The 16,881-nt window shown below is 39.5% G+C and overlaps 1 protein-coding gene across 1 annotated transcript in view; it reads left to right on the top strand.

Annotated features, from left to right (window-relative positions):
* Window positions 1-7,692, top strand: part of LOC140727748 (calsequestrin-2-like) — a 30,168-nt gene extending 22,476 nt beyond the window's left edge. Inside the window, exons 9-12 of the mRNA XM_073045466.1 lie at window positions 497-551; window positions 5,775-5,875; window positions 5,961-6,035; window positions 7,278-7,692. Coding sequence (XP_072901567.1) covers window positions 497-551; window positions 5,775-5,875; window positions 5,961-6,035; window positions 7,278-7,505 — 459 coding nt within the window. The 3' untranslated portion in view covers window positions 7,506-7,692. The remainder of the gene's footprint in view (window positions 1-496; window positions 552-5,774; window positions 5,876-5,960; window positions 6,036-7,277) is intronic.
* The last annotated feature ends 9,189 nt before the right edge of the window (window positions 7,693-16,881 follow it).

Below are 16,881 nucleotides of genomic sequence, written 5' to 3'. Positions count from 1 at the left end.
CAAATGTGAAATTAATGATTTTCTAGTAATTAGTAAAGGTGTGAAACTAAATGTGGGTGCCAAGGTAGTGTAGCGGTTAGCGCAACGCCACTACAGCTGGGGGCATCAGAGTTCAATTCTGATGTCATCTGTATTGAGTCTGTACTGTGGGCTTTCTCCAGGTGCTTCAGTTACCTCCCACCATCCAGAGACATACTGGCTAGTACGTTAACTGGTCATTGTAAACAGTCCCGTGATTAGGCTAGGGTTAAATCGGGGATTGCTGGATGGTCTAGCTTGAAGGGCCAAAAGGGCTTGTTTCACGTTGTATCTCAGTAAACAAATAGAGTTCAATTCATTTTCTTTGGGAGAAAGATCTTAAGAGAAGAATAACAGGCACAACTTGTATTGAGGAATAGACTGGCAGTGGCAACAAATTAGATTAAATAGATGAAAATGGAAGACACAGACTGGAAATACAGCACAACATTTTGTTTTTGGTTTATTTCCTGTTTAGGAGGATGACATGGATGGAATCCAAATTGTTGCTTTTGCTGAAGAAGAAGATCCAGGTAAATTTATTTAAGCTGAAAAATAAAATCTTAGCGTGTGTAAAGGCTGGTTAACCCAATGCATATTTTCTCCTCACATCAACACTCTTGATTTAACCTCACCTTCCCTCTGCCTTATTTATTATTTAGGAGAGAGGAACAGGAGGAGGCCATCTGGCTCCTCGAGTCTGCTCCGTCGTGCAGTTAGATCATGGCTGATCTGGCTGTGGACTCAACTCCACCTATCTGCCTTGTCCCCTTAACCCTTATTTCCCTCACTATGCAAAACCTATCTAATTATGTTTTAAGTATAAAGTAGCCACTACTGCTTTCCTGAGCAGAGAAGTCCACAGATTCAATACTCACTGGGGAAAAAGCAGTTCCTCCTCATCTCAATCCTAAACCTACTCTCCTGAACCTTGCAGCTATGACCTTTAACTCTAGTCTCACTTACCAGTGGAACCAACTTTCCTGCCTCTATCTTATCTATCCCTTTCATAATTTTATATGTTTCTTGTCTCCTCTCATTCTTCTGAGGTCCAGTGAATATATTCCTGGGTGACTCAATCTTTCCTCATGTGCTAAGCCTCTCATCTCTAGAATCAACCTGGTAAACCTCCTCTGTACCACCTCCAAAGCCAGTATATCTTTCTTCAAGTAAGGAGACCAGATCAGCACCCAGTACTCCAGCTGTGGCCTCAGCAGTACCCTGTACAGTTACAGCTTAACTTCCCTGTAATTAAATTCAGTACCTCTAGCAATGAAGGCCATTGTCTTCTTGATAACCTGTTGCACCTGCAAACCAAACATTAGTCATTAATACACCATCACTCTCAATATCTCAGAACAATAGCATGCTGCAGCCTTCACCTTTGAAATAACATGATCTTCTGTTTTTTCCTTCCAAGGTAGATGACCTCACATTTACCAACATTGTACTCAATGTGCCAGACAGACTTGCCCACTCACTTAACCTATTTGTATCTCTCTGCAGACTCACATCATTGTGCACTTTGTTTTTCCATTCAATTCAGATCATCAGCAAACTTAGATAAGCTACACTCAGCCCTTTCTTCCAAATCATTAATGTATAATCCGACTAGTTGTGAGCCCAGCATCGATCCCTGTGGTACTCTGTTCAGCACTGACTGCCAACTAAAGAAACAACCATTTATCCCAACTCTCTATCATCCGTTGGTTAACCAATCCTCTATCCATGCTAATACACTACCCCTCAAATCAATGCATCCTTATCTTATGCGTAAGCTTTTTATCCAGCACCTTATTGAATGCCTTATGGAAATTCAAGTACACAACATCCAGCTGTTGCCCTTTATCCACTGCACTGATTATATCCTCAAAGAACTCCAGTAAGTTTGTCAGACAGGACCTGCCCTTCGTGAACCCATGCTGTGTCTGTCTGATGGAACCATTTCTTTCCGGATGTCTCACTATTTCTTCCTTAATGATAGCTTCAAGCATTTTCCTAACTATGGATATTAAGCAAACTAGCCTATTGTTACCTGCCTTCTGCCTACATCCATTTTTAAACGGTGGCATGACAGTTGCAGTCACAGAAGCCGCTACTATATTTTGTGCTATTTCTTTCAGCACCCTGGGATGCTTTCCATCCCTGATACATTCCATCGGACCCAGGGGACTCGTCTACCTTTAGCCCCACCAGTTGCTCAGCAGTAACTTTTTAATGATGACAGCTGTATCGAGGACCTGCACCCATAGCAGCTCTCTTTAGCATGTAAGACGTTGCTTCCACTGTGAAGACTTGACACAATAAGTCACTTAAGACCTTGGCCATTTGCACATTACCCAATATTAATTCCCCATTCTCGTCTTCCAAGTGACCTACATTTTAGCCACCTTCTTCTGCTTTATATAATTGTAGAAACTTTTAGTGTTTTAATATTTTGTGCTAGCTTACTTTCGTATTCGTTCTTTCTTTATTACTCGCTTAGTGGCTCTTTGTTACTTTTTAAAGTTTCCCACTACTCTTGGCAATCCTTTACGGCTTGATCATTTATAACTTGCTTAAATATACATGTAAATTATTAATAATTTATAATCTATATAAATACTTTTTCTCTGACTTTCCCTTTCATTTTTCTGCTGCATCAGTAAGTCAGTACAAAGTAATTACTGCAGTATGTATATGTTCTGCTCAAAACTGAACTCAAAGCAACCCAAAGAAAGATGAAAGCAGTTTAACAAACTGAAGCATGTGTAATCTATAGCATATTTTAAAAAATTCTATATATATTAAACATGTCTTAAAACTATCTACACTTATAAAGATAACTTTATGTATGTAGATAGTTTTAAAATATGTGCACCATAGTAGGGTAGCAGTTAGTGTGACACTGTTACAGCTCAGGGCATTCCGAAGCTTCAAGTTCAATTCCAGCATCATCTGTAAGGAGTTTGTACGTTCTCCTCGTGACCAGATGCTCCAGTTTCCTCCCACAGTCCAGAGATGTACCGGTCAGTAGTAGTAAATGTTAACAGGAAATGTTAACATTTCAGGTTTCAGACTTTTAGTCAGAACTGTCTCTTTAGTCATTTCCTGGGTTGAATGGTTAATTAAATATGCCAAGGGCATCTATATTTGTGCAAAATAACTGATGTCCTTACCTGAATTTGATCAGGAGCAGGCAGGCAGAGGAAATTCTGGCTGACAGTTGTTCAGCTGCCATCCTACATCTCGCTGTGCGACATGCTGCCAGAATTTAAAATCAGGTGTTGAATGTTTGCATCTAAGAATAGAGTACACATTCAAATGGTGAACTAAAGAGGGGAACATCTTACCCAAGGTATTTTCTGCAGGAGTACCACACAACACTTGGCATTGGTTCACTATTGTATCCCAGGCAAACAGCTCTGTGTAGTACGTAACTTAAAAATATTGTTATTCCTACAAGGAAGGGGAATAATTGAATTTCTCTTTGCACAGAATATTTTAAAATGTTTTAAAAGTGCTTTGGCATTCAGCTGCCATGCTCTGAATTAACTGGATGTGTCTGAGAGCAGCAGGTGAAAAGAAAGGGGATATTTCACCACATGGATCCTCCCAAGAAGCAATCTGTCCATTAGATTCTGATAAAACTTGCATATAATTTTCTCTCAGTTTGCCCTTTGCTGAAGATGGAGGCTAGTGCAGGAAACTGGTGCTGAGATTAAAATTCTGGCCAGATTTTACTCAATGGTATATCAAGTCTGAGGATCTGAATTCAAATTTCTGCTTCTCTTTCCTGTATTTCTCATGATCTATGGTTGTGCATCATTCTGTCTGCTAGACTGAGCTACCATATTCCCTATTTCAAAAACATGACATCTTACCCAAATTAAAAATAATCAGAATCCATCTACCCGAGTTAACTCAGTGAAGTGACACATAGCAGATAGTGCATTCGCTCTACCGTGCCCGCAAACATCAACTGGGGTTCAATTCCCAGCAGCATCTGTAAGGAATTTCCATGTTCTCCCCTTGACTGCTTGCGTTTCCTCTGGGTGCTCCTGTTTCCTGCCACATTCCAAAGATGTACGGTTACAGTTGGTGGAACGTGGGCATGCAGTTATGGTGCTGGAACAGTGGCGATAACTGCAGGCTGCCCCATTGCAATCCTCAAACTATGATGCAAAACAACTTATTTCACTGTGTTTCAAAGTACATGTGACAAATAAAGCTTATTTTTATGATACTAGAGAATTTTTCTATGAGCCACAAAACACATGGAAATGTTTCAACTTTGAGCAAACCAATTAGAAGAATCAGAATCAGGTTTAGGAGTGGGAATTTGGTCTGATTTTTTATCTTGGCACCACTTTCTTGCACAAACCCCTGTATCGCTTGTTTCCACTGTACATAAAGAAATTGTCCCCTTCTTGAAAATACTTGGTGACAGAACAGCTAATAGCAAAGATTCCCAAGCGAAGTTATAAGAACATAAGAAAACAGAGGAGTAGGTCATGTGTAGAATCGTAGATTGTCGTTATCTCCCATCTCTTATCCCCTTCACCCCACACAAAAAAAAACTCACTCCCTCAGCCTCTGCCAGGTTAGGATCATCAGATTTGGTGCTGTGCCAGAGGGAATCTGGGGCTTCTATTACACAGTTTTCTTAAAACTGCTGGTGTTAATAGGAATGCATGATATATGTACCTTGAGATGTTTCTGTACATTAACATGCTAGATGTGGTTTGATGGTTAAAAGATCAGAAAGGACAGAAAATAGGAATTGCGGCGGAATAATAGTATTGACAAAATAGCTTACAGTGGTGAAAAGTACTTTGTTATGGGTGAATCGGCAGCAGGCAAAATTAACTTAGTGTAACTCTTCCCGCAGAAGGCTATGGATGTTGGGTTAATTAACAAGGCAAAGGTCAACAGGTTTTTTATTAAATAAGGGTTTACTATCAATGGCAGTTAAATAAGGTTCAAACCAAAGATCAGCAGTTATCTATAGGCTAAAGGAGTTGATAGGCTGACTGTATGCATGTGTGCAATTCATATAGCAGAATTTTCTATTTTTTCATGTTTCTTATGACATATAAGGAAACCTTTCAACTCATCAAGCATATACGGGCTCTCAGAGCATTCCAGTCAGTCCCATTCCCTCACTTAATTCCTTATAGCCCATTCTCTCTCACATGCCCCACTCAAGGCAGTTGAGAGTAGCCAGTTAACCACCTGGAACACATGAGAGAACCAAAGCAGACACGGGGAGAACGTGTAAACTTCAATCAGCACCTGACATCAGGACGGAACTGGCTCTGTGGAGCTGTGCTGCCCTGCTCTGCAGTGCAGATGTATTAATATCATACTGTGAAATATTAAAAATAATTATTTCAAGGTGCAAAGTTCATAGCACAAAGCTGGTGCTTGTCTCCACAAAATATATGGCATTGATATCAATTAGAAACTTCCCTCCTCCGTCTGCCTATTAGCCCTTCTCACCTGCATCCACCTATTGCTTCACCCCTTGCCTCACCTTTCTCTGCTGGCATTTCCCCCTCTAATTTTCAGTCCAGATAAAGGGTCTTGACCCAAAACAACAACAGTCCATTTTCCTCCACTGATGCTGCCTGACCCACTGAGTTTCTCTAGCACCTGGTTTTCTGCTCCAGATTCTGGCATCAGCAGGATTGTGTCTCCATGGTCTATTTGTTTTATTTAAAAAAAATTTAGATTTCTTCCATGAGGATAATTGGGAAATTTCTATGGCTTCACAGACGGTTATGAATTTCTATCAATTTTAAAAGAGGTAGCAAGAGAAAACACGAACAATCCAGACCTAAGCATTGTGTGGATCGACCCTGATGACTTCCCCCTGGTGAGAACCAATACCATACAGTATTCACACAAATTATATAACAAGTGCTTTGTGGCAGTACTTTGAACTTCTCTGATTATTTCAGTTGTTCACTTACTGGGAGAAAACCTTCAAGATCAACCTTCACAGACCTCAGATTGGAGTGGTGAACGTCACTGATGTAAGTTGAACCATCAAATTCTAAGAGTTCTCTTCCAATCTTTTGTTAACACTGACATTTTGCCATGATCTGTGGGTTAGGGTACCTGTTCACAGGTAGATTTAATTGTGATTTTATATAGCAACATGTTTGCGTTTGATCATTACTACAAATTCACTTACAGTTATATGGGAGTCTTTATTTGGTTATGTGTGTAACCTTAATCAATTCCTGTATGGATACAATAATTTATACAGTTAAACATATGTGCTGATTTAGAGTCTTGAGTATGTCTTCTCTTACAACTGGGTAAGATAAGTTTTGAATTTGTGGGACACTTCGGAAGAAGAACACCATGGATGTTTTACTGAAAGTTATAAGTGTAATATTATTTTAGACCATAGACCATAAGACATAGGAGCATTTTGTTATTAATCATCTTCCTAAGCAGGTATTATAATGAAAGAATGACATGAGACTGAGAAAGAAACCAGCTGGCTTACCAGGTCTGTGCTAACTTTCTGAAAGACACTCCCCCCCCCCCCCCCCCCACCCCAAAACAGCCCTGTAAATCTTGCCACTTTAAGTATCAATCCCATTACCAAAATCTGCTACAAATACATTTACACTCCAAATAGTAATACCATGCTATTAGACCTTGCTTCACCTTGCTACCTATAATATATTTTCTCTGATCCCTTCTGGTTGTTTTGCTATTTACCACAAAATACTGGCCAGATTGCTTCCCATTGTAAGCAGCTTGTTATACATGAATGCTCCTCCTCATTTTTCACACCTGGATCTGACTTATTAACCTTCTCTACCTCAGTTTTTCTCAGTTCAAAGAAGTTTGAGTTTGTTTATATTCACAGAGAAATGCAAAAGCAATAACACAATGAAAGAGTACACAATTGGGTACAGGCTGCAGAACGGTGTTGGATAGATGCTTTGCCATTCTGCATCAGTGATGTAGAAGGTGCCCTTGACTGTGCTATATAGGTGCAGAAATATTATTACATTGATGCAATATGGAACAATAGTTTTTTTATATAGTTGGATTCAGTGACTTCAGTTTAAAAAAAGGCTTTTACTGAATTACTTCAAGATCACTTTGTCTTCTGGTAATGAGTTTATCTGGTGGATTTATGCATTGGCTGATCTAGAAGCATTATCACGTTACAAGAAGCTGCTAGTTTCTAACACGCTATCAATACACCATTAGTTGTGTATTAACACTGTAATGTTAATATCTTGTGCTTGAAGGCTGATAGTGTCTGGATGGACATTAAAGATGATGATGATCTACCATCATCTGATGAACTAGAAGAATGGCTTCATGACGTTCTCTCAGGAAAAGTTAATACAGAAGATGATGATGACGATGATGATGACGACGATGATGATGATGACGATGACGATGATGACGACGATGATGATGATGACGACGATGATGACGATGACGATGATGACGACGATGATGACAGTGACTAATGTTTTTCATTTATTAGCAAGTAACTACAATATGAATAAAATCATTCTAAATGTTTAAAGTTATTTCAAAAAGATATTTGTAATTTGAGACAAATATTTGAAATAACTTCAAATTCTCATAGCAATCAAAGTAAAAGATCAGATTTTAAAATGAAAAGCTACTGATTTATAAATCTTACTCTGTTGACTTTTTTTATTCTAAGTTTCATCATTTTCATCGTGGCTTTCAGCGTCTAAGATCAACTAGACATTCTTTACAGCTAATGAAATATAATTTAAATGTTATTGTAATATGGGAGTCACAGGTCAGCCTAATTGCATGCAATCTACAAATAGCTGAGGTAATACAGGTTGAGTACCCCTTATCCAAAAATCTAAAAAATCAAAATCTGAAAAACTCCAAATTCCAAAATATTTTTGAGTGCTGACATGACAACACAAGTAGAAAATTCTACAAGGTACTGGGAAGGTTCCCAGGCGATGCGCAGGTTGCTGTGCACCAGAGACAGTTCTGAGAAGTGACTTCACATATGTAATGAACAGAAGTTAATGAAAAATAGGGAAGGTGCATAATGCGGAAAATGAAGATCTTGATTGTGTATTGAAATGGTGGATTTGTTGTCGGCAGAGTGAAAATTTGACGCTTAATGGTATGCTGATCATGAAACAAGCAAGATCTATCATGATGAACTGAAAATTGACGATAAGTGTGAACATTCAGCAGGCTGGTTGCAAATATTTCAGAAGAGGCATGGCCTTAGATTTTTTGAGATTTAAAAATATTTTTTAAGATAAAACAACTGCTCATGAAAATCTAACACCAAAACATCTACAATGCTGATTAGTTTTAAACTTGTCATAAAACCTAAAGTAAAATACAAATACAGTGTACTGTGACCTTTTAATCAAAATGCAGCATCGTAGGTGGAGACGGAAAGTCTGCCGTTGTTTGTTGTTGTTCAACAGCTGATTCGGGTAATCTCCTGATCCTGCTGTACTGCTTTTGTTACCCTGCACACATTATAGTCTCATCACATTAATGGTATGTAATAATTTTTACTGTTAAGTACGTATGTGTGATGAACAAGTGTAAGACAAGGATTTCACTGGTAGCACATAAATTCAGAGTCTGAACTGATGGTGATCCCAAGCTACCTCATTAGATATTCCAAAATCAGAGACACTTCCAGACCCAAGCATTTTGGACAAGTGGTAATCAACCTGCAGTCACATGATCAACATTTTACAAACAGACTTTTATATTCAGTGGGTGTATATGACTATCTGACATTCTTTTGGTACTGCACAGGGAGGATCAGTCTAGTTTATATGCTCACATTATAAAACTTAACCTTCTCCCTCAGAGATAAACGTCCTGCCTTTTAACTAAGGCAAACTCTGCAAATTACATTTCAGTTATTTTCTTAAGTTGAATAAAAAGACAAGCATATAAAGATTAATTTGCTCTGGTGGATATTGCACTCATCTAACCAATACCAACCTAATCTTATCTATATTCAATTTGTAGACAGTCCAATATCATGCAAAACTTGGCTGACAACTTCTGTTCAGCATTAGATGACATATGATGATTTGCATATTGGTACCACACTGTGTAAAACAAAAGTTCAGCTCAAGGCTCCCACCAAATGTTTATTTGATAATATCCTAAATGCCTGATAATTCCACTAAAAGCTGCTAACCTAAACTCTACATTTGCTATAGTCAGATTTTTGACTTTAGGGGACAGTTTTAATCTCAAATATCTTAAGTGTATAATTTTAGTTTTAAACATTAGGCATAGATTCTTTTTCCACATTAGTTCTACATGATAGGCATTGTTTTACTTTCCACCAGGATGTCAGCCAACACAAACCATTGCACTATGTATGTTGCTGGTAAATGATAACCTTGTGCAATGAAAAAACAAAGCATTAAATTATTTTGGCGGAAAATCATTATTTAAGATCGAGTGTTAAGCGACTTAATATAGAAACTGAAAGCATGTTATAACATTCAAAGTAAAAAAAATAGAAGCATTATTCTACAAGACACAGTGAGGAAAGTTCTGAAATCCAGAAAAAGAAATCAAAGAATAACTGAAAGTCACTTTTGTTACCTGAAACAAGCATTTACATTTTAAACTGAAAAGTTATTTCTCCTCTTCTTATAAGCTTTTGCATCTAGTGAATTCTAAATGAAATAAAATGATTTTAAACTACATACTCTCTTTATATAGAGGTTCTTGGAATCAAATAATGCTCGTTTTAAAAAAATAAAGTGGATATATTTCCTCAATGCAGGAACATGCATAGAAATTCAAATTTAACTGTAATTGGAGGACCGACTAGACTTCATTAGGAATTTCAACAAATACACTCAAAAACTTCTATAGATGTACCGTGGAGAGCATTCTGATGGGCTGCATCACTGTCTGGTATGGGGGCAGAGGGGGTGCTACTGCACAGGACCAAAGGAAACTGCAGAGGGTTGTAAATTTAGTCGGCTCCATCTTGGATACCAGCCTACAAAGTACCCAGGACATCTTCAAGGAAAGGCAGCGCCCATTATTGGGGACCTCCATCACCCAAGGCATGCCCTTTTCTCATTGTTACCATCAGGTAGGAGGTACAGAAGCCTGAAGGCACACACTCAGCGATTCAGGAACAGCTTCTTCCCACTGCCATCAGTTTCCTAAATGGACATTGAACCTGTGAACACTATCTCACTTTTTAAATATATTATTTGTTTTTTGCACAATTTTTAATCTATTCAATATACATATACTACAATTTATTTATTATTATTTTGTTTTTTTCCTTCTATTATGCATTGCATTGAACTGCTGCTGTTAAATTAACAAATTTCACGACACATGCTGGTGATAATAAACCTGATTCTGATATCAAATCAACATATGGGCATATAGACAATAGACAATAGGTGCAGAAGTAGACCATTCGGCCCTTCGAGCCTGCACTGCCATTTTGAGATCATGGCTGATCAATTCCTATCAATACCCGGTTCCTGCCTTGTCCCCATATCCCTTGATTCCCCTATCCATAAGATACCTATCTAGCTCCTTCTTGAAAGCATCCAGAGAATTGGCTTCCACTACCTTCCGAGGCAGTGCATTCCAGACCCCCACAACTCTCTGGGAGAAGAAGTTTTTCCTTAACTCTGTCCTAAATGACCTACCCCTTATTCTTAAACCATGCCCTCTGGTACTGGACTCTCCCAGCATCTGGAACATATTTCCTGCCTCTATCTTGTCCAATCCCTTAATAATCTTATATGTTTCAATCAGATCTGCTCTCAATCTCCTTAATTCCAGCATGTACAAGCCCAGTCTCTCTAACCTCTCTGCATAAGACAGTCCAGACATCCCAGGAATTAACCTCGTGAATCTACGCTGCACTTCCTCTACAGCCAGGATGTCCTTCCTTAACCCTGGAGACCAAAACTGTACACAATACTCCAGGTGTGGTCTCACCAGGGCTCTGTACAAATGCAAGAGGATTTCCTTGCTCTTGTACTCAATTCCCTTTGTAATAAAGGCCAACATTCCATTAGCCTTCTTCACTGCCTGCTGCACTTGCTCATTCACCTTCAGTGACTGATGAACAAGGACTCCGAGATCTCTTTGTATTACTCCCTTACCCAACTCTATACCATTCAGATAATAATCTGCCTTCCTGTTCTTACTCCCAAAGTGGATAACCTCACACTTATTCACATTAAACGCCATCTGCCAAATATCTGCCCACTCACCCAACCTATCCAAGTCACCCTGAATTCTCCTAACATCCTCATCACATGTCACACTGCCACCCAGCTTAGTATCATCAGCAAATTTTCTGATATTATTTTCTATGCCTTCATCCAAATCGTTAACGTAAATGGTAAACAGCTGTGGTCCCAATACCGAGCCCTGTGGCACCCCACTAGTCACCACCTGCCATTCCGAGAAACACCCATTCACCGCTACCCTTTGCTTTCTATCTGCCAACCAGTTTTCTATCCATGTCAATGCCTTCCCCCCGATGCCCTGAGCTTTGATTTTACCCACCAATCTTCTATGTGGGACCTTATCAAATGCCTTCTGAAAATCGAGGTATACTACATCCACTGGATCTCCCCCGTCTAACTTCCTGGTTACATCCTCGAAAAACTCCAACAGATTAGTCAAGCATGATTTACTCTTGGTAAATCCATGCTGGCTCGGCCCAATCCTATCACTGCTATCTAGATATGCCACTATTTCATCCTTAATAATGGACTCTAGCATCTTTCCCACCACCGATGTCAGGCTGACAGGTCGATAGTTCTCTGTTTTCTCCCTCCCTCCTTTCTTAAAAAGTGGGATAACATTAGCCATTCTCCAATCCTCAGGAACTGATCCTGAATCTAAGGAACATTGGAAAATGATTACCAATGCATCCGCAATTTCCAGGGCCACCTCCTTTAGTACCCTAGGGTGCAGACCATCTGGACCTGGGGATTTGTCAGCCTTCAGTCCCATCACTCTTCTCATCACCGTTTCCTTCCGAATGTCAATCTGTTTCATTTCCTCTGTTACCCTATGTCCTTGGCCCATCCATACATCTGGGAGATTGCTTGTGTCTTCCTTAGTGAAAACAGATCTAAAGTACTCATTAAATTCTTCTGCCATTTCTCTGTTTCCCATAACAATTTCACCCAATTCATTCTTCAAGGGCCCAACATTGTTCTTAACTATCTTCTTTCTCTTCACATACCTAAAAAAGCTTTTGCTATCTTCCTTTATATTCCTGGGTAGCTTGCGTTCGTACCTCATTTTTTCTCCCCGTATTGTCTTCTTAGTTAAGTTCTGTTGTTCCTTAAAAACTTCCCAATCATCTGTCCTCCCACTCACCTTAGCTCTGTCATATTTCCTTTTTTTTAATGCTATGCAGTCTCTGACTTCCTTTGTCAACCACTGAGGCCCCTTTCCCCCCTTTGAATCCTTCCTTCTCTGGGGGATGAACTGATTTTGCACCTTGTGCATTATTCCCAAGAATACCTGCCATTGCTGTTCCACTGTCTTTTCTGCTAGGCTATCCGTCCAGTCAACTTTGGCCAGCTCCTCCCTCATGGCTCCATATTTTCCCGTTCATCTGCAACACTGACACCTCCGAGCTGCCCTTATCCTTCTCAAATTGCAGATAAAAGCTTATCATATTGTGATCACTACCTCCTAATGGCTCCTTTACTGTGAGATCGCTTATCAAATCCTGTTCATTACATAACACTAAATCCAGAATAGTCTTGTCCCTGGTAGGCTCTCGTGCAAGCTGTTCCAAGAATGCATCCCGTAGGCACTCTACAAACTCCCTATCCTGTGGTCCAGCATCAACCTGATTCTCCCAGTTCACCTGCATGTTAAAATCCCCCATAACTACTGCGACATTACCTTTGCCACATGCCAATGTTAACTCCCTATTCAACTTGCACCCAATATCCATGCTACTGTTTGGTGGCCTGTAGACAACACCCATTTGGGTCCTTTTGCCCTTACTGTTCCTCAGTTCTATCCACACAGACTCTACTTCTCCTGACCCTATGTCACCCCTTGCAAAGGACTGAATCTCATTCCTCACCAACAGGGCCACCCCACCCCCTCTGCCCACATTTCTGTCCCTACGATAGCACGTATACCCTTGTACATTCATTTCCCAGGTCTGATCTCCCTGCAGCCATGTCTCTGTTATCCCAACAACATCATAGTTACCCATTCGCACCTGGGCTTCAAGCTCATCTGCCTTATTCCTGACACTTCGTGCATTCAGGTATAGAATTTTTAACCCATTTCTCCTCTCTCTGTTTGAATCGCTGCCTATTGTGCTTAACCCAGCTCCCCGAACTCCCATCGGGCTATACGCCCCTAGAATTTTGTTGTCCTTCCTACATTTACTTATTCTTTCAACACATTTAACTCCATGTTCTGTCAGACCATCCCTCTGTACACGAGTCCTCCTTATCCTATGTTTAACATAGATACCTTCAATGATTATTCGAGCACACTTTACTATGCCAACTTACGTTAAATGTAAAGAAATGATAATATATCTAGGAACGTCACTCACTTCTATACAGTTAAGAAAAAGTTTGTGAACCCATTGCAATTCCCTGGGTTTCTGCATTAATTATTCATAACATGTGGTCTGATCTTCAGCTAAATTACAATAATAGATAAACACAATTTGCCTAAACTAATAACACAAACAATTGTACTTTTCATGTCTTTATTGACCACATTGCTTAATCATTCACAGTCCAAGCTGGAAAAAGTATGTGAACCTTTGTACTTAATAATTGGTAGAACTTCCTTTATTAGCAATAATCTCTACCAAATATTTCCTGTAGCTGCTGATCAGACCTGCAGAATGGTGACGAGGAATTTTAGACCATTCCTCCACACAAAACTGTTTAAGCTCATCAATATTTCTGGGATACCTTGCATGAACAGCCCTCTTCAGATCATGCCACAGCATCTCAGGCTACATCCACACTACGCTGGATAAATCCGTAATCAAAGCTTTTTCTCTTCGTTTTTACACTCCATCCACACTAAAATGGCGTTTTACTCCCCCCGAAACCGGAGCTTTTCAGAAACACTTTCCAGTGTGGATATTTTTGAAAACGCTGCTTGGGCAGATCAGTGTGGACGGGGTAACCGGAGACTTTTGAAAACGCTGTCGGACAGCAGCGCGCTATTTCATTGTTTTCTTGAATGCAACCTAACAATTTCAGAACAGACAGCAACGAGACTGAAGCCAGAAGAGTTAGAAATGTACTCACCAAATACTTTGACCCATAACTTACTGAATAAAAAAGTATACTGTACTCACTTTGCCCTGTTTTCTGTCCTTGCTCGTATGAAGGTGGTTTACCTATTTATACAAGTACTTCTCTGACAATAGATGTGTAACAGCCTAGTGTAACATTGTATGGAAATATAAGATAACACTGATGCAGACATGTTTTATACATTTAACAAGGTGCTTTATTAATGCAATAGAGTTGGTCAGTTTTTCAATGTTCATCGTCAGCTGGGTCAATCTGTCCATGAACTCCCTGTCGGTTGCCTCTGTACGCTCCAGTATTTGTTTTTTTTAGTTTTAAATTCTCCTGTGCGAGAGCCAACAGCTGTCCGTCGTTTTAAGTTTTTCTAGCCTGTAACTGCACAAATGCGCAATTTTACGGCGAGATTCAACACCAAACATGTCATTTGTTTTCGGTAGATGTGTCCTGAGCATGCGCAGCAGGACGAAAGTCACCGAAATCTCCGTTTCAGTGTGGATAGAGATATTTTCAAAAACGCATAGTGTGGACGCCTATCGTTTATACTCGAAACCGGCATTTTCAAAATTATCCGGTCTAGTGTGGATGTAGCCTCAGTGGGTTAAGGTCTGGACTTTGACTGGACCATTCCAAAGCACAAGTTTTCTTACTCCTAATCCATTCTGTCGTTTACTCTTGTGCTTTGGATCATTGTCTTGTTGAATCATCCAACTTCTATTAAGCTTCAGGTGATGGACTGCTACCCTGACAATCCCCTGTAAAATGTCTTGATACAATTTTGAATTCATTGTTCCCTCAATTATTGCAAGCTGTCTAGGGCCTGAGGCAGCAGAACAGCCCCAAACCATGATACGCCTTCCACCATGCTTCACAGTTGGGATAAGGTTTTGGTGTTGGTGTGTAGTACCCTTTTCCCTCCAAACGTAGCGGATTTCTATCAAAAAGTTCAACTTCTGTCATAACTGTCCACAGAACATCAGAATCAGAATCAGACTTTAATCGCCAAGTACCTATGCACATACAAGGAATTTACTTCCGGCAGATGTTGTCTCTCTGCTCATAACAATAATGATAAATATAAATGAAAATATAGATTATACATACAGGTAGTGCAATCCAAGTAATAGTTAGCCGACAGTTAACCGGCAGTTAACATTGTCTCAGAAGCATTGTAGAACATCCAGGTGGTCTTTTGCAAGCCTGAGACATTCAGCAATGTTTTGCCAGAGAGCAGTGGTTTACTCCCTGGTGTCCTTCCATGAATACCATTCTTGTTGAGTGTTTTTCTTCAAGTGGATATATGAACAGAGACTTCAGCAAGTTCTAGAGATTTCTGCAGGTCTTTTGCTGTTATCCTTGGATTCTTTCTCACCTTTTTCAGCATTGCACTTTATGCTCTTGATGTGATCTTTGCACGACACCCAGTCCCAGAGAGAGTAGCAACAGCACTGAATTTCCATTTGTAGACAATTTCTCTCATTGTGGTCTGATGAACCCTCAGGTCTTTAGAAATGCTTTTGCAGCCTTTTCCAGCTTCATGCATCTCTACAATTCTTCTTCTAAGGTACTCTAAGTTGTTTGAGTGAGGCATGGTGCACAAAAACAGATCTTTCTTGAAAAGAGCAGGCTCTGTCAGTATCTTGATTTTTTGTGTTTTTTATAGGGCAGGATACCTCAACAACCCACATCTCCAATCACATCTCATTGATTGGGACACCTGACTCCAAATGGCTTTTGTAGAAGGCATTACATAGAAATAGAAATTTACAGCACGTTACAGGTCCTTCAGCCCACAATTACTGCAGAGGTTCACATACTGTTTTGACCCTACACTGGGATGTTTAAATAATGTACTTAGTAATAATGAGAAGTAGCACAATTGTTTGTGTGTTATTAGTTTAGGCAGATTGTGGTTTGTGTGCTTCTATTATTCTGACTTGGATGAAGACCAGATCACATTTTATGAGTAATTAATGCAGAAAACCAGGTAATCACAAAGGGTTTACAAACTTTTTCTTGCAACTGTATGTTGTGTTTTACAATTATACTGTTACCCCCTCAATGGCAGGATGTTTTAACTGTTCTTAGCAGTTTCCAAGACGATTATCTATAGTATTAACAATTGTAGTGCACTGTGTATGAATATGCTAGACCTAATAAAATTATTGCAGAAGGCAAAAGACATCCTAATGTCATTACATTATGACATGGAAATAAGTTACAATTCAATTTCCTAAAGGTTGGCTTGCAATCATAGTTCCTCCCGTTAACATATGGGAGGACTGATTGAATTGCCAATAATTATGGCCCTTCCAACTTCTGAACTTGGAGAAGCAATGTGCACAAGTTAATAGTGTTGAGCACATCTGCTCAAAGAATGGTATTAGGAGGTGCAGATGAGGAAAGCAAACATAATTCAAGGTCATGATTTATTTGTTGAAATAGCGCTAATCTTATTGAAATCTGGTTCCTGCTAGTTATACAAGGAAAAAAACCAGCAAAGATCAGAACATTTGTGTCCAGTTACAGAAATACATTTCTTATGGTTCCAGTC

This window comes from Hemitrygon akajei, chromosome 5 (genome assembly GCF_048418815.1).
Source record: "Hemitrygon akajei chromosome 5, sHemAka1.3, whole genome shotgun sequence".
Taxonomy (NCBI): Eukaryota; Metazoa; Chordata; class Chondrichthyes; order Myliobatiformes; family Dasyatidae; genus Hemitrygon; species Hemitrygon akajei.
This window is presented reverse-complemented; position numbering and strand designations above follow the sequence as displayed.